At 37.0% G+C, this 15,825-nt stretch overlaps 5 protein-coding genes across 6 annotated transcripts in view; 2 read left to right on the top strand and 3 right to left on the bottom strand.

Moving 5' to 3' along the window:
• Nucleotides 1-230: 230 nt before the first annotated feature.
• On the top strand, nt 231-3,626 carry LOC109544539 (acetyl-coenzyme A transporter 1). Of its 2 annotated transcripts, none has more exons than XM_019914792.2 (7): nt 231-742; nt 1,669-1,795; nt 1,852-2,151; nt 2,210-2,424; nt 2,485-2,793; nt 2,866-3,090; nt 3,143-3,626. In XM_019914792.2, the coding sequence occupies exons 1-7, from the start codon at nt 527-529 to the stop codon at nt 3,320-3,322; spliced, it is 1,572 nt and encodes a 523-aa protein (XP_019770351.2). In that variant the 5' UTR covers nt 231-526; the 3' UTR covers nt 3,323-3,626. The 2 variants fall into 2 exon arrangements, with proteins under 2 accessions (XP_019770351.2, XP_048520113.1); XM_048664156.1 differs by lacking the exon at nt 231-742 and adding an exon at nt 754-1,547.
• A 241-nt stretch (nt 3,627-3,867) lies between these two features.
• LOC109544538 (eukaryotic translation initiation factor 3 subunit B) lies at nt 3,868-8,070 on the bottom strand. The gene is made up of 10 exons (XM_019914791.2): nt 7,809-8,070; nt 6,243-6,745; nt 5,769-6,001; nt 5,526-5,711; nt 5,286-5,465; nt 5,014-5,226; nt 4,841-4,953; nt 4,633-4,776; nt 4,191-4,493; nt 3,868-4,125 (listed from the first exon to the last, which is right to left on the bottom strand). Exons 1-10 carry the CDS (start codon nt 7,936-7,938, stop codon nt 4,031-4,033), a joined length of 2,100 nt encoding a protein of 699 aa, XP_019770350.1. The 5' UTR covers nt 7,939-8,070; the 3' UTR covers nt 3,868-4,030.
• Nucleotides 8,071-8,142: 72 nt separating this feature from the next.
• Nucleotides 8,143-12,327, top strand: LOC109544557 (ribosome biogenesis regulatory protein homolog). The gene is made up of 6 exons (XM_019914828.2): nt 8,143-8,436; nt 9,346-9,548; nt 9,604-9,872; nt 9,929-10,194; nt 10,258-10,405; nt 10,845-12,327. The coding sequence occupies exons 1-5, from the start codon at nt 8,288-8,290 to the stop codon at nt 10,397-10,399; spliced, it is 1,029 nt and encodes a 342-aa protein (XP_019770387.1). The 5' UTR covers nt 8,143-8,287; the 3' UTR covers nt 10,400-10,405; nt 10,845-12,327.
• On the bottom strand, nt 10,538-12,583 carry LOC125503390. Its single transcript, XM_048663649.1, has 3 exons — nt 12,377-12,583; nt 10,872-11,023; nt 10,538-10,735 (listed from the first exon to the last, which is right to left on the bottom strand). Exons 1-3 carry the CDS (start codon nt 12,489-12,491, stop codon nt 10,586-10,588), a joined length of 417 nt encoding a protein of 138 aa, XP_048519606.1. The 5' UTR covers nt 12,492-12,583; the 3' UTR covers nt 10,538-10,585.
• A 75-nt stretch (nt 12,584-12,658) lies between these two features.
• Nucleotides 12,659-15,825, bottom strand: part of LOC109544558 (protein unc-80 homolog) — a gene marked incomplete in the record, with an annotated part of 31,061 nt that continues 27,894 nt past the window's right edge. The window contains 6 exon segments of the mRNA XM_048663648.1: nt 12,659-13,038; nt 13,091-13,231; nt 13,291-13,424; nt 13,482-13,748; nt 13,808-13,953; nt 14,225-14,365. Coding sequence (XP_048519605.1) covers nt 12,906-13,038; nt 13,091-13,231; nt 13,291-13,424; nt 13,482-13,748; nt 13,808-13,953; nt 14,225-14,365 — 962 coding nt within the window.

The following is a 15,825-nucleotide window of genomic DNA, read 5'->3' as shown; positions in this document are numbered from 1 at the left end:
CCCGCACAAGCATTTTTGAATAAAAACTGTAATAAAAGTAACAAAAACATTAGTTTGGCTCCTTCCGGCCTTTAATGTAGGAAGAAAAGCACTGACCCAAATTAAGGTAAGGTGATTATTAAGATTATGGACTGACGCAGAAATAGCTTAAATTGAGATAAGCAGCAGCATTTCTGTTATTCACGAACCTAACAAAAACTACAGGGATCTTCAAATTCCGGGAATAGCACTTGTCGTTTCAAGAATAGCATCCTCGTTCCTGTCAACGTTACCTGCTTGGCTCAATGTAAACAAATACTTCAAAACGGTACATTACAATCAAAGTTATGTTTTCAGTAAAACAGAACTCAACCAGAGACAAGTCTCTGACTCAACAGTTAGTGACCATCTAAACGAGCGTTTATTAAATGGTGTTTAAAACACATTAAATACCAAGGCAATTGCAACCAGTGATTGTATTAAACATATGCCAGTTACCTGACGTGGCCTAACAAATAACCTCAACATTCAGTTTGTATTTAGAAATATGGAAAGAAAAAGCCGAAAAAACGGTGGAAGCACGGTTTCACTGCTAGAAAATGGACAGTCCAATAGAATAGAGGACTCCCGAAGTGATATCAAAGGAGATGAATGGAATATTATGTTGCTACTTTTTCTCTACACACTCCAAGGCATACCATTGGGTCTCAGCTCTGCAATACCCATGATTTTGCAGAATAGAGGTGTAACTTATAAGCAACAGGTATTCTTTTCAAACTGTTACGGGTGGTGCCACGAAATTTGACTCTAACATTAATGGTTTTTGGGTTTGTAAAGAACCAGTTCTTTTCACTTAATTGCCGGTAGTAGATCCGTTTTATTAGGTCTCATGAATAAAAATGGAGTATTTGCTCAAAGTACAAAGTAAAATCAATAGCAAAAGGTAGAATAAAAAACATTGTTCGTTATTTAGACCGATTGATACACCTTTTAACAAGTCTAGACGAGAGTATTTTGCTATGATGTCTGGTTGAATATAAAAGACATATTTTGTAGTAGTTATAATGTGAGAGTGGAAGAATAAGCAACGCTATGAGCTCCGACAAAGAAGCACGACTTGTGGGGAGAACCAGCAGATCACATTTGTAGAGTCCCTTTTCCCAAAATTCAATTTCCTCCCGTCTGCGCATTTCACTTCTTATGTTAATATCGTCCCCATTATTTTCAAAACCGTTATTCAGTTTCACTCCTTCCAAAGTCTGACTCGCTTAGTGTTTTTGCAATGTTGTGTAGAACAGCACAGCACCCTATTAGTTTAGGGATGTGGTCAAGCTTCACTTGAACTTTATATTGCAGTTTGGGAAATCTTTGAGTATTTGGTTAATGTGAAGCAAATGCTTTTCTTTCGGTTGTAAGGCAAGTGCTCCAAACTTTTTTATCATATACTTCGAAGGTTTTGCTTTAAGAATTACGTTTTATTCATGAGACCCATTGTCGTTACTGCCAAGTGTTGGACACAAACGTTTTAAGAACGAACACCCTCAGGAACGTTTTTCGTTAAGTCAAGAGTAAGTACTTATATCAGCACGTCAACTTTTGCAGTGCCTAAATTTTCATGTACAATGCTTTGTTTCTATTGAATTGCCTGAAATGTTGTAATTTTGATCATTTAATACCAGAATTTTGTAGGCTGAATTTAGTTTTGTGACATGGCCATTCAGTCTAAAGCTATTATGGGCCCCTCTTGTGGATGCAATATTTTCAACTCGAATGGGACGACGAAAAACCTGGCTAATACCCACACAATACCTCATAGGTAGCAGCAGATTTCTTTGTTTCGATGTCGGTTAACTCGGGTTTGTTCTTTTTTAGGGTTTTTTATGCTCATTCTTTCAAGCCACATAAGTCAGTGGCTCGGTAGTGAACACTCGCTACCCAATATTGAAATACTAACAGTATTGTTTTTTTCGTTGAATTTTCTGGCTGCAACTCAAGATATTGCAGTGGATGGTTGGGCTTTGACAATGCTAAAAAAGAGGAATGTTGGACATGCTTCCACTTGCAATAGTGTCGGGCAATCTGTGGGTTTTTTTCTCAGTTATGTGGTCTTCATGGCGCTTGAATCGACAAGTTTTTGCAATAACTACCTAAGAAGCATTCCACAGGACGAGGGTAAAATGGTATTACGTATTCTCTTCAGATCTATTATTATGTATGAACTTAATTCTAGGAATTATAACTTTGCCCGGTTTCTTCTACTTCTGGGGATGGTTTTTCATAATATCTACAACTCTGATTGGTTTGCTCAAGAGGGAAGTCGAGCCGCATGATCCCGAACATGAAATCGTTCATGATCGAGACATCAAATCTGCATATATTTGCTTGAAGAACATCCTAAAGTTGCCATCTATACAAACGTTGGCTTTGGTATTGCTTACATGCAAGGTAGATCTTTGTGTATTATTTCAATGCATTTAAATTGAAATTAAACCAATTATTTTTTAGATTGGGTTTTCAGCTACTGACAATGTAATGACACTGAAACTAGTAGAATCAGGCATTCCCAAAGAAAAACTTGGACTTGTGGCTATTCCACTGATCCCGGTGCAAATAGTTCTTCCTGTATTTATAGCTAAATACACGGCCGGTCCAAAGCCCTTGGATATATTTTTAATGGCAATTCCTTATCGTCTATTTTTTGGCGTATTGGCAGCTGCTTTAGTCTGGGTCACCCCGAAACTAGCTCCTGATGCTGCAACCCTAATGCCAGCATCTTACGTTATTTTACTGGTCGTTTGCTACGCTTTACACCAGGTCTAGTATATTTATAAACCAGCCTTAATTTCTTTTGAATAAGCATTTTTAACCATTTTGCTCATTTTCTAGGTCTGCGTGTATTCAATGTATGTTTCAATAATGGCGTTCTTTGCAAAAATTAGCGACTCTTCAGTAGGAGGCACTTACATGACGTTGCTCAACACAGTAACAAACTTAGGCGGTAATTGGCCTGCCCTTTTAGCTCTTTACTTTGTTGATCCGCTCACTTGGAAACATTGTCTTGGAGGAGAAAACGATATTGAGAACAAGTGCGAAAATATAACAAAAAAAGAGGTAAGCACTATCGAAAACTGCATATAGCAGAAATAAAATGGGTCGGTTTTAGGAATGTATTCAAAACGGCGGAACCTGCGAGACGCATTTAGACGGTTATTACATAGAAACGGCCATTTGTACAATTGTGGGGTTGTTGTGGTTGTTATGGGGCATGAAAAAAATTAGATATATTCAAAGCTTGGGTGAGGGTTCCTGGAAATTACCGAGAATCAAAAAGAATAAAAGATAGTCGGGTAGTTTGGTAGCTAACTAATTAGGTACGAAAGACTTTATTAATAAATGAGATACTAAAGTGTGATTTAACAAATAAGACATCTAAAAACATATATTGTTTGTTGTTAAGTAAATTTTTATTGTTTGGTTGGATAATCAAATTGCAACGACTTCTCACTTGCTCATCATTTCGTAGAGGAGGAAATTCTTTTACTTTCGCGGCCGAACCTGCATTCCAATTGTTTCGCTACGATTAGCTGATAACTTATTTAAGATGTGAGGATGTAATTCCATATTTTTCAAATAAATTATTGAAAATATTTTTACTCTTTAAATAAATCTGGAATATTTAACGTTTGTTCTATTATCCCTTGCCTTTTTCCAGCTCCAAAATCTACTCTTGGTACAAACTGTGTTTACTTTACCTGTATCACACCTATGTTTAGTTGAAATCGTAAATCCAACTAAATTTTTTTCAAAGCTGTTAAGGCAATGAAAGTTCACGACTCGATATGATGAAAAAAAGGCGTCTGTGATAGGAATGAATATTTAACTCGTGGCTCTTTGAAATATTAAAAGAATTTTATTTTGTAAGACACTATTGTACAAAATACAGGTCTTATTGAAGTTGGAAACATGTGACGTTGGCCACACTTTTCCAGGAAAATTCCCGAACAAATACTCACAAAAAGTTTGCCCAGGATTCGTCACGAACTCGATATTGTTAATCAATCGGGATGATTTCTTCTTTGACAAAAAATTCCACAACTTCTTCCTCCACGTTCTCTGAATCCGCGTCCAGTTCATCCGTATCAACCACTGAAAAAAGTGAGAAAAAGTTAATATATTAGATACACATACAACAGTGTCATAAGTAAACTTACTGTTTCTAAGGGCCAGTCTTCTAGACTTTGCCTCCTCCCAGGCTTTAATTTGTTCCTCCCGGTACTTATTGAATTTCTCCATTAAAGCAGCACGTTTTTCAATCAGTTCTTTAGAGGCTTTCGATTGCCGCATGCGGTCCTTGCTTTCAAATTGCGCGTAATATTTCTTCAAGTTCTTCTTGATTTCCTTCTGTTGTTTTTCAGATAGAAGACTGGGTGGTCGTGGACGCCAGAGAATTTGAGCGAAACGCTCCAAGTTCACCCTTTTTAATATTTTTCCTTGGAATGACCACATCCAATATCCTGAAAACAAAGCAGAATGTTAATAATTTTTGCTAAATATCGCAAAAAGCGGTTGATCTAAAACGTTTGTCTAAAAAAGTTTGTGGCAAAATTGTGAGTCATTCCGTATTAAAATCCTGGAAAAATTCAATTCGCTTACCGGTGTCTACTTTACACTTCCAAAACGATACAGCAGTGAAAACATATCTACCAGTCGGGTCCCATTCCACGTCGGATAATTGGAAATGGTCAGTTGTGTTCATCACCAAAAACTCATGGGTATCAACAAACTCCAAAGATCCACCTGCGAAAATACAACATATTATTTTAAATAATTGATAAAAGCAGTGTGTAATGTGGATGATTACCTCCATTGCTACCCAAACCAGCCAACACAATGTACTGTCCATTGGGAGACCAGAACAGATGATTGCACGCTTTCTTCTCGAATTTCTTCAACAAGATAGGTGCCAGGCCGGCCCTAGAAAAAATTAAGTTTGTTTCAACGCTGTACTTATATTGGAAAAGATAGATCACTTACTTAACTTCGTAAAAGCTGACATTTATGGTGGGCGATTCCCCATGGATCATTGCAAATTTTGTGCCTACGGGTTCCCAGGCGAAAGCTTGAATCGGCTCTTTGACTTCAACACTATCTACAGGCACCTGCTTTTGTCGCATGTGGAAGATTTCAAAATTGCAATACATGCCAGAATATTTCATTTCGCTTCTTTCCTTCCTTGCCTTAGCATATCTACAAACGAATGTTGCCACTTAATTTTTTGCAAATATACGTCTAATAATCATCTGTACCTGTCTACTTTAACACACAAGTAGTCGCCCGATTTCTGCCAATGAATTTTACAGTCAGCAACGTTAAAAAGATTTTTCTTCCTTATCTCATTCCTGTTGGGAAGTTCAAGGAGAGTCACGCTGGCCGGAACATCTTTGTCTTCAGCCACCCAATATGCCACTACATTATCAGTTGGGGACCTAATCACAGTCAGAACTTATTAATTACCTAACCATGTAGATGTTGCAAAATACACTTACCAACTGAAGTCTCGAATCCCGTTGATTTTTATTGATTTTTTGTCCAATAGACCAAACGACGGAGTTTCATAAATCGACAAAACGTCGTTACCCACTCTACCGAAGTACTTATCGTCATGAGACCATCTAAAGACCGGCCAGTTGGATGGACCTTCAGGGTTAAACGAACGTTTTTCTTCTCCCGTCCTATGGAATTTTAAATATTGGTTTTTTACTTTTTAAAACTATTTTTTATTACTGCACCTGATATCCCAAATGATAATCTTTTTTTGATCCGGGTTAAGCGGATCTCCTTGCGGAGAGCACGTCACTAAATACTTTTCGCACGGAGAAAACTCAATAAATTGAACATTGGGATGCGCGAACTTCTTGTACTGAGTGAAATTTGGACCAATCCAGAAAGCTATACCGAGCTTATGGAAAGTGGCCAGATATGTTCCCAAAGGTGACCATTTAATATAAGTCATTGTCCAGGTCTGTAAATATTAAATGATAATTAATAAATTGAAGGATTTACTTGATTTAGATATACAGGGTGTTTTGATCAAAGTGAATTCCGTTCATGAAGGTATAATTTTTCATGATAATACATGGTCGGTAGAAGCCGCTACACGCAACTGTTCCCGAGAAATTTGGCTTTGAAATTTTATAAATTGAATTCGGTGGCTATCCAGAGAAATCTCTCCTAACTCCCTGTATATTTTTTCTCCAACTTACGCTGCGGTCTTCAATAATAGTTGGCTCAGGTAATGTGTTTTGGCAAATCTGAACACTCTGCCCATTACCGACTACTACGGCATATTGATCGTATGCATCTGCGTCCAGCAGATAGGAGTGAAGATCCGCTTGACCCTCGTGTGGTCTTGGTTGGGGTGGATCCCATTTATCAGGAATTTCCTCGTATTTCGAGAAATCCGTGAATAAATTCACCAGGAAAGTATGCTGTTTATCGAGCTTGAAGTGATTAGCTAGACTAACAGCCTCTAAAGCATGACTGGGATCGGAATACTCTAGGAAAATATACCCTTTGGTGACACCTTCAGCATTCACAGGATAATATTCATTGACAATATTGCCAAACTTGTGGAACACCTTATGCACAACCGATTTGAGCTTCTCAAAGCGATTGGCTCCCACTTGGGGGGTACCATCCACGACGATCACGCATTCGTAACCGTCGGTCTCCTTAGGTTTTTGCGGCAAAATGTCTCCAAGAAGCTCTGAAAAGATTATTTAACGTTTACACTCGTTAGGACTAAATGACTACGATTAGCTGAACATAATTTTTGAGATAATTCAACATTAACTAGAATGAACAGCAGACATTTACAAATCGTTTAAAATTAAATAACATTTAAAAATAAAGCGACGATATTTAACTATTTCATAACTAATGTATATTTTCCAGGTCAGTTTATTGAAAACCTGAAGCTTTTGAAACTACCTTTTTAATAGCATGAATGAAAAACTACCACTTTTGACTCCGAAGCAAACATAAAGAAGCACTTTTCATTTTAGCATTATAGGTTCAGATGTCCTTTTTGCAGTGAAGTGCTTTGAACTAATCCTCAAATATTCGTGAATAAAATACGGTATAACACACGTTCTTATGAACATTATTTCCTCATATCGGTAGTAGTAAGAATTACTATAATTTCGACTTTAATAAACACCGTTAAACCACCTTTCGCCATTTTTACCCAACGATATCGATATATCGAACGCCGTAATTATCCAAAATTTTCGAATTTTGATTATATTATTTTTTGGCTTCAATAACAAATCTGGAGGAAAACCGACTGCACGTTCTCACAGAAACTAAGTCAGCTAGAGAAATACATTATCAGTTTTATGCTCCGAAGTTCCTTTTCCAATGCGGCTCGGTCTGTTTAAGAGCAAATTCTAAAACGCTTTTTATTCTGAATTCAACCATGTTAAGGTGTAGATTTAGTTTTCTCCATTTTTTTTAAATTATTATTGTGAAAACCATCGCGATTAAGTGCTTAAATCACTTATGCTGAGACGCAAATTACCCTTTAAACCCTTGACATACATGTAGAAATCCAGTTTTTCGGGCAAATCAACCCTCCATCTGGGTTCCATATTTACAATATCAGAATTAGAAATTGTGGGTTCTAAGTAAGAAACGTCAGGAATATTTAAATTTAAGGGATTATTTAAAAAACAGAACTTTGTCAGCACGTAATTTGTTCAAGAAATTGCATATTCAGACTGTACAACGTAAGGGTAATCAGTGGCAACTTAACCTCACAGCAAACTCACCAGAATCGGAGATATCATCCACGAAATCTTCTGGATCGCTGAAATTCGGTTCTTCATTGGCACTGGACACATCGTTATTAGTATTTTTTGGGGTTTCATTGCCCTTTTCATCAGTTTTCTTTTTGGCCATTTTGGCACGAGGAAAACTTGCTTCAAGGAACCGGAGAAAAGGAATGCAGTTGCTGTCACAGATCACAGAGGTTATTCATTCTGTCATTCTGTCTTGCCACCTACTTGTCTTTATCTATCCTGTGATCTGTGGTTGCTGTCAATTGAAATGCACAGAACATCTCCACAGAACAGAGGGGGCAATGTTGCCAACCAGACCAGTAGTAACCAGAATAGTAACCAAATGTTGTTACGTTGTCGATACTAACCCTGAATTTTATTATTGGTGTTGCCGACACTGAATTAATACACGTGCTGTCACCAAGAGTTTCCCAAACAAAGTAAGGTTATTTGAAAATCCACTTTCCAAAATGGATGTTGTGAGCGAAGTTTTACAAAAATCCCAAGAGGAAAGTTCCAAATATAAGCCAATTACTGTAGAGAAACACATAGATTTGGAATATGATGTGGCATCTCTTTTGGTTTACGACTTCAACCAATTCAACGCTCAATACTTCGAGTAAGTGCTAACTTTTCAGCCATGCTTCGGATGTAAAATGGTACTGGGGTAAAAACCACATTTCAGTCCCCCTAGTGCATTTTCATTAATCAATTGCCTGTGAAATAAACGACAAGTTATATGGTTCGCCAATTAACTGAAGGTGGAGCAATATGGGCCTCATGGCTATTGCTTAAATTTATTAGCTCCGAAACGGCAGCCAAAAGTTAACTTTTCACTTTAAAATAGTATATTTAAGGCTCATGGAAGTACTGTGTTTTTAGATATAGCTTCCGATCTTCTTAAAATGTATAATAGGCAACCAAGTTTGACGCAGATGCACATAAGATTGAACTAAACATCTACCAAGGTCTGATCAAGCACTGAAGCAAACTGCCTACAGAGAGCATCAGCAACGCATTCCGAACCTTAATTTTAGATCTCGCTGTTTTAATACCAATTTTTCCAACACTTTGATATCCCTTTGTCAGTAGAACTAAACTTTCGGGCGTTAGCGTTTTTTGGGCTTTTCGGAAAAATTTCCAGGCGTCTTTAGTTCAGACATGTAAAACATAGGCATGCAAACAGGACAACATAGGCAAACCGCAAACATGATATACATAAGTAGATGCCTCAAAATGTGGTTAGGAGAAAAGGAGGAGTTAAACATTCTATGATTCAGAGAAATCCTTCCCGCCATGACCAGCATTAAGCTTAGCAAATAATGGTTGAGAGACGCACGAAACTCGACGCATATTAGTCCGAAAACTGTATTTCATAGAGCCAACAATAGAGAGTTACGCCAATTTCACCACCAACCTAAATGGACACATCGCCTAGAATCTTTAGTTTATATGTATAGTGACTAGACTAGATGTTTTTTTTTAATGTTTTTGGGGTTCTCCAACCAATATTTTAATTTATTTTCAGACGGGACGCAAATGGTTATCTTTTGGATTTGGCAAGAGACAACACCCAGCTTCTAATAAACCAGTTATGGGAATTACCAACAGAAAGAGTCGAGGAAGCGATAGTGGCAAAACTGCCTCTTCCAAAGACCGTTTTGCCACGAGCAAAGCCGGTGCCGAAACCAAAGGAATTGACTAAATGGGAGCAGTTTGCCAAAGAGAAAGGTAACTAGATTGCACATTTAGTCCCAGATTTGATTATTCGTTTGGTGTCTTTCAGGCATTCAGAAGAAGAAAAAGTCAAAGCTTTCATGGGACGATCAGTTGCAAAAATGGGTGCCGCTTTTTGGATTTAAAAGGTCACAAGCAGAAAAGGAGAAAAATTGGGTTTTGGAAGTGCCGCAAAACGCGGATCCTACTGAAGACCAGTTTGCCAAGAAAACTGTTTCAAAATCAGAAAATGTTGCGAAGAACGAACTGCAGAGATTGAGAAACATAGCCAAGAGAAGAAACATCAAAATTCCAAGAGTTGGACTCACTAATCCAGAGGCAATACAAATTTTCACATTTTACCTTCATTTTTGCTATCTCGAGTTTTGTAATAGGTTGCTTCAGCTAAGGACCTTCAAGCAGCCGTTACCGTGGCAAAAGCCTCCACAGCGAGTCTGGGAAAGTTTCAGGACAGATTGCCGAAAGAAAAGGAAGCAACGGGAGTGACAACAATCACTCCGGGCGCTTCAAAGAAAAGAAAATTACCCCCCGTTTCAGGAGACGTGGAAAAGAAACAAAATCTTGATGTGGTTGAATCAATTTTGAATAAGAGACCAAAATTCGACGTTGAAAAATCTGTTTCCAAACAGATACAGACAAAGTATGAATTTAGCGTCTTCTAAATCTAATTTTTGTGTTTACTAATGGTGTTCGACTTGTTTAGGTTGGATTTGACTGAAACCATACAGGACAGGGTCAAGGGTGGGAGGAAAAACCAAATTAGAAATAAGGCGAGTAAGAAACCGAAAGGTTCAAAAGGACAAAGGGCAGGAGGAAAAATCGGAGCGGGGAGAAAGCGGCGCTAATATTCGGTAAGCTGCAGTAAAACTATTAATTATTGTTTTGGTAATATAATTGCGCGGCCAATTATTTGATTTTATGCTTGGCTTTCATTTAATTATTTTCGGTTACAAAAGAAACTTGTCAGTACATTTGCTCTCATATCGGTAAAGGCAATTATTTATTTTTACGATAAGGTTTGTGGAATTTATCTAAGGATGGTCCCAACCCAATGATGGATCTTTTGATACTGCCATGTATACTAACGTTCCTAGCCCAGGGAGAGGTTTTGCGGCAATGTATGTTTTTTTGTCATTTGACCATTTGCACATAAAGTGGTTATCCTCAATTGCTTGATTCGCCTAAAAAAAATACTTAGGTAAACGCCGCAATACAATACAAGACAAGACTAACATTTAATTCAATATAAAATAATTATTTGGAGTTTAATTTATTTAATTTTACTTGCAGATGAAAACGGCTAATTGCATTACGTACGTCAGTTCCAATTGTGTATGCAGAGTCTTTAATCGCCTTTTCCATTACTGACAGCATATATTTGAAAAATGAGTTTCTATTTTTTTTAACTACAGGATTGTCAGACTTCATTTTCACCAATTTTGAAATCCATTTTTTACATATTTGCTTATCTGTAACAAAAGGTGTTACACAGTGTACATTTCGGTCATATTTAATATTTCTTTTTTCGGTTTGCTGCTCTATTCGCCCGTGCTTGTAACAGTGCAAAACAAATCAGCAAGCCGAAAAAATGTATTAATACTATTAACCTAAACGGAAAGTGATTCAAATTAGTCACACTGCTACATGTATAATGAATATTTCTGTAACAAACTGTTAATGCTGGTTTACATTATTTTTCGAATTAGCTGCTCAGCCGGATTTTCTTAGGAAACATATTGCTATTTGCTTTATATAAAATAGGAATTTTTGTTATACAGGGCTTTTGGTAAGATCTGGTGGTTCATTCGTTGCTGGGTGTTAAGCGCAAGTAATCTAAATAGTGAAACTGTTACGGAAAAACTAAGGTGCTGCTCACTTTTAATTAAATACCACACTAGTTTTCGTAAATTGTGGTTTTAGAATTAAATTATTTTAATGAAAATGAAAATATTTTTCAATGGCAACCGCCCAAAATCATTCAACATTCCCAGTTGCTAATCAATTTGCTCAAAATTACTTTTTTGTTTCTAATTAAAATTTCAATCGCATTATTATTAATTTTTTTTATTTAATTTTTTTCATTTTATTAAATATTGAATGTTTTTGTGCTTTGATCCCCTGCAATAAATGCATCGCCGTACCAAACATCCTGTATAATTGCACTGTACATAGGCTATATTGCCAGACATCGATAAAAAAATCATTTTTTTCTACGAAAAGCCGTACTCACCAGTTTCAAGAGATTTTCTATAAACAATAAGTGAAGTAGGTATATAATATCGATTTTATTACATTTTCAGACCCTAGTTGTCAATAAACACTATTCGATTGGTTCCCAGTTATGTTCATTCTCAAATGAGTCTTATTCAATAAATATAGAGTTTTGTGTAGTTAAACACCAATAAACCAAACATTGTAAGGTGGAAGTAGTAGGTAAGTTCTATAATCTTATAGTATTATCTTAGTGTAGTCAGTAGTAGAGTCTCTTGAAACTGAAGCTAATGAGCAAGAAAATAATCGCACATTTCTAATTATAATTTAATGCTTTAAATGCTAGCAAGCTTCAAAATATTTTTATCGATTTAGGTTTGTTCGTTGAGCCTATGAGACAACAGGCTCTAGGAGATAAACTTTTATTTCCCGTTGAGCCTTTGTGTGATATCAGGATCAATCTAGGTATTTGCGAAAATATCTGTGAATTGTACTCTGTTTTTCTAGGTGTGATTGTGGGTAATTGCATTTTGTTACAGTAAATTATACATTTATAGATGCATCTGTTGTTTACTTGTCGTCCGTTAAAACCTGTTGTTCTTAGGTCTTACCTCCTTTGGATCCCAGCTGGTTTATGAGACTCTTGGCGAGTTTTAAATTATTGTGGAATTCTTCGTCATACACATCTATAGGGGCATGGATAATCGTTTTCGGTTTGTCGCTCATTCTACCAGAATTTGTCGTTTTTCATCAATTAATTTTGATAAGTAAGTCATGATGACAAGTCTATCGGTAGGTAGTTTCTGTACAGCGACGCTAAATGTTTGATTTTTTATTATACATTTTGGAAACAAGAAAAATTTGAGTGGTGATTTATAAAAACCAGCTGTAGGAAAGTTTTAATTGTTTTTATTTGGCGATCATTATTCTAGATAACATCGAGAACCAGTAAAGTGGACGTTCTAAATCTAAGACATTTTTTACGATTACATTTTATATTTTCTAACAAATTAACGCTCTCTAGCATTTCATGGAAGTATCTAGTTATAAAATAGGAGAAATAAAATAATGTCCAAAATATCATTCCTATTCCCTACGCATTACACCATAACTTTCGCATTTCGGTTTCCCTAATCTGTTTTAAATTAAAGTGGTTTCGTCTTGAGCATCCTGATCGAACAACATAAGTAGTGAATCCTTGGACGAAGATTGCTCTTCTTTCTCCAGAAGAGCAGTCTTTTCTCCATTGTCGTTCAAAGAACAATCTGGGGAGCTGCAGCGTAAGGGGGAATGAATACATTGCAATTATTTTTAAAATTGACTACCTGTTGTCGATTAGCAGGAAATTGTTAGTCGCCGCACTGCTGGTAGAAGGCAAAGAATGCAAGTCAGGAGACGCTAATGGAGGGAACAATTTGGGGCTGGTTTCCAGTGTCTCTTTCAAGTGCATCACTGGATACGACTCCCTAAAATTCATAAAAGATATTTTAGCTGCTACTTTTCTCCTCGCTATACAGCGTCTTACTTGTATCCTGAAGTACTAGACGTATGTGAAATAGCGGAGTCTTCATCCCACGATCCTTCAGCACTTTTTCCTCTGGTCGCGATACGAAGTCTATGGGGATCCAACGCGGAGAACCCCCCTGACTGATAACTCATCTAGGTTGAATTGAAAACAGTTATTAAAAAGCTCAGCGAAAGAGATTTTTTGCAAACCTTTTGACTGTCATGGGACGTAGTGGATTGGTTGCTGAATTGTCCAATCAGAGGAACATGAGACGGCATACCAGGCGTTTGAACAAGTGGGGATTGTGGAACTGACGGAGGTTTTGAAGATTCGGTGTACAGAGGAGAATATGGCGTATTCGACTCAGAGTGGAGACTGCTGGAAAAAACTTGCGCCGGACTTTGCTGAGCTGCTGGAGAAAGAGGTTGCGAGCCTGGAGGCGAAGATGCTTCCGATTCCAGTTTGAGATGAGCCAACTGGTGAACCAGAAGAAAATCAACTCAAGTAGCATGAAGGAAATGGCCAAAACACTCACTTCGCAGGATCTCTTATTTCGGCTTTTGCTCCTGAGCCTGAAGGTTTTCCTGCTCTGGGGCATCATACGCTGTAACCGGGACTTTTGATGCACTTCTTCCTCTTCTACTGGACTTGAAGGGCTGAGCGGTGTAATGGATGTTTCGCCTAAAACATTGAGCGATTGTCACAATACCATTTAAGAAACTTGCATAATTCTTCACAGCAAGAACGACACCGGGACAGTGCGAAAAATGAAAATGTAGGTACAAATCTGAACATCGTTAGATGACTTGAAAGTCCAGGTTCATTCACAGTGGAACGACTACAACTAGGCTGGTTAAAAGCTAGATGCCCTCACGACTAAAATGCAGTATTGTTTAGGCTTGTACCGTCGGTAATGGTGAACGGAAACATCGAAAAGAAAAAGAAACTTTACCTGAAGAATGCCTAAACTCTACAGAAGAAACAAAGCGCAGTTTGTGAGTAGTCTTATGAGAAGAAGAGGGTGGTGGATGGTGGTTAGGTGGTTGGGTTGGGTGATCATCGCTCCCTGATGACCGTTGTGACATGGAGCGATCTGAAACAACTACATGCAGGACTGCGGCACGCACATCGACTAGACATTGACCAAACCTACCAAGTGAGGTGTCTTGCACTCAAAATTGATAATGTTAATTTGATAATTAAGGGTTTTTCGACTCGAAAGTGACCGATTATGAGGATGAAGATATTGCGGGTTTTAAGTGAAAATTGAAAAATATTCAACCGCTACTTAGGTATGATGTATGGGATCCGACACAGAAAGGTTCTCCTCACTTGGTCCCCCATAATTTCAAGAACTAAGTTTTAAATTGTTTGACAATTTGCCTATTTCAAGGATATCTGTGTTATTTCATCACTATTAAATCCTAAACTTGGAGAGCTCCTTAAGATACAAAATTTTTGGTTCTGTCTAAGAGAAAACAGCTCTAATGAAGAATATCTTTGCTATTTTTAAGCGTTTCCGAGAAACAACCTGATAAACTTTCACGGCATTTTAAAATGTAATAATTTTACTTCCATCTGTTTAGAGGTCAAGAATTTCCTATAAACCCTCGTATGGAAAATATAGTTCCTTCAATTCAGATATTAATAAAGCTTTCAGGGAAATATGTGCTTAAAATTCCTGAAAATTTGATAGTTTTATATATTTTTTTTAAATGTTACAGATGCCTATTGATCCCTCATGTTGTACATAAAACATGTCTCAACAAGAGCAAAAACGATATTCAAAACTTTTAACCGCTTTAAAAATTCAATATCCAACAGTTCTACTCAATATAGTTTTTCTGAATTCGACAAGAAAAGTAGGAAATATTTCATTTCCTTGGGCGATTATTTTCGGAAGGTAAAAGTTATCATTTATTACCAGGCATTTTTAGATTACACCTCACTTAGCACGTAACAGAACAATATAGCAACATCTAGGTAGCTGCCTAGTAACAGTATCTCGCTAGGTACTTAAATTAAACAACGGTACGGAGTAAATGGCATTGTTGAAATACAACCAACGGCTGATTCTATGCGCGTGTTATTGTAAAAACATCTTTGTCTATGCATAAAATGATGCCCCATTTATCAGAATTCAGATTAGGGAGCATTAGGGCACATATTCCATATACAATTCATTGATATTATATATGATTCATTGATTGATTCATACAGTTCATTGATAATGTATTGGTGCAAACATTCCTCATTCGACTGTGGCTGCCCCAAATTCCAAGGGTTTAAAGKTGAAATTGTATTTAGTTGTTGCTTTTRTTGTTCAAATATTGAAATCAAAGTTTACTTGTTTCGTTACRAACTTCGAAAAAAGCAGCGTYATGTTYAAGTGGATTTTGCAACTAAGAAAAAACCGCGCAAATCTAAAACTTCTTGAATACAAGCATTTTTTGAGAAAACTCCCAACATTTCCTTATCGATGGTTCACTTGCTAAAAAGGCCATTTATTTATCTCTAGAATGACGTACAAATGAGCGTTCTTGCTCATTTTGC

This window comes from Dendroctonus ponderosae, unplaced genomic scaffold, assembly GCF_020466585.1.
Source record: "Dendroctonus ponderosae isolate FM_Combo_2020 unplaced genomic scaffold, Dpon_F_20191213v2 Dpon_F_20191213_2, whole genome shotgun sequence".
NCBI classification, from domain to species: domain Eukaryota; kingdom Metazoa; phylum Arthropoda; class Insecta; order Coleoptera; family Curculionidae; genus Dendroctonus; species Dendroctonus ponderosae.
The sequence above is the reverse complement of the archived record's forward strand: the minus strand, read 5'-3'. Positions and strand labels throughout refer to the sequence as shown.

Excerpts from the sequence above, each read along its gene's own strand:
- LOC109544539 (XM_019914792.2), top strand. The coding sequence starts at position 527 with ATGGAAAGAAAAAGCCGAAAAAACGGTGGAAGCACGGTTTCACTGCTA. Across the intron at positions 1,796-1,851 it reads ACCCACACAATACCTCATAG|GGTTTTTTATGCTCATTCTT; the intron begins GTAGCAGCAGAT and ends GTTCTTTTTTAG. Across the intron at positions 3,091-3,142 it reads AAAATATAACAAAAAAAGAG|GAATGTATTCAAAACGGCGG; the intron begins GTAAGCACTATC and ends GGTCGGTTTTAG.
- LOC109544538 (XM_019914791.2), bottom strand. The coding sequence starts at position 7,938 with ATGGCCAAAAAGAAAACTGATGAAAAGGGCAATGAAACCCCAAAAAAT. Across the intron at positions 6,002-6,242 it reads CTATTATTGAAGACCGCAGC|ACCTGGACAATGACTTATAT; the intron begins GTAAGTTGGAGA and ends TAATATTTACAG. Across the intron at positions 4,954-5,013 it reads GTCAGCTTTTACGAAGTTAA|GGCCGGCCTGGCACCTATCT; the intron begins GTAAGTGATCTA and ends AATTTTTTCTAG.
- LOC109544557 (XM_019914828.2), top strand. The coding sequence starts at position 8,288 with ATGGATGTTGTGAGCGAAGTTTTACAAAAATCCCAAGAGGAAAGTTCC. Across the intron at positions 8,437-9,345 it reads TTCAACGCTCAATACTTCGA|ACGGGACGCAAATGGTTATC; the intron begins GTAAGTGCTAAC and ends ATTTATTTTCAG. Across the intron at positions 10,195-10,257 it reads TCCAAACAGATACAGACAAA|GTTGGATTTGACTGAAACCA; the intron begins GTATGAATTTAG and ends CGACTTGTTTAG.
- LOC125503390 (XM_048663649.1), bottom strand. The coding sequence starts at position 12,491 with ATGAGCGACAAACCGAAAACGATTATCCATGCCCCTATAGATGTGTAT. Across the intron at positions 11,024-12,376 it reads CCAGCTGGGATCCAAAGGAG|ATAAGCAAATATGTAAAAAA; the intron begins GTAAGACCTAAG and ends CTTTTGTTACAG. Across the intron at positions 10,736-10,871 it reads CATACACAATTGGAACTGAC|GCGAATCAAGCAATTGAGGA; the intron begins GTACGTAATGCA and ends TATTTTTTTTAG.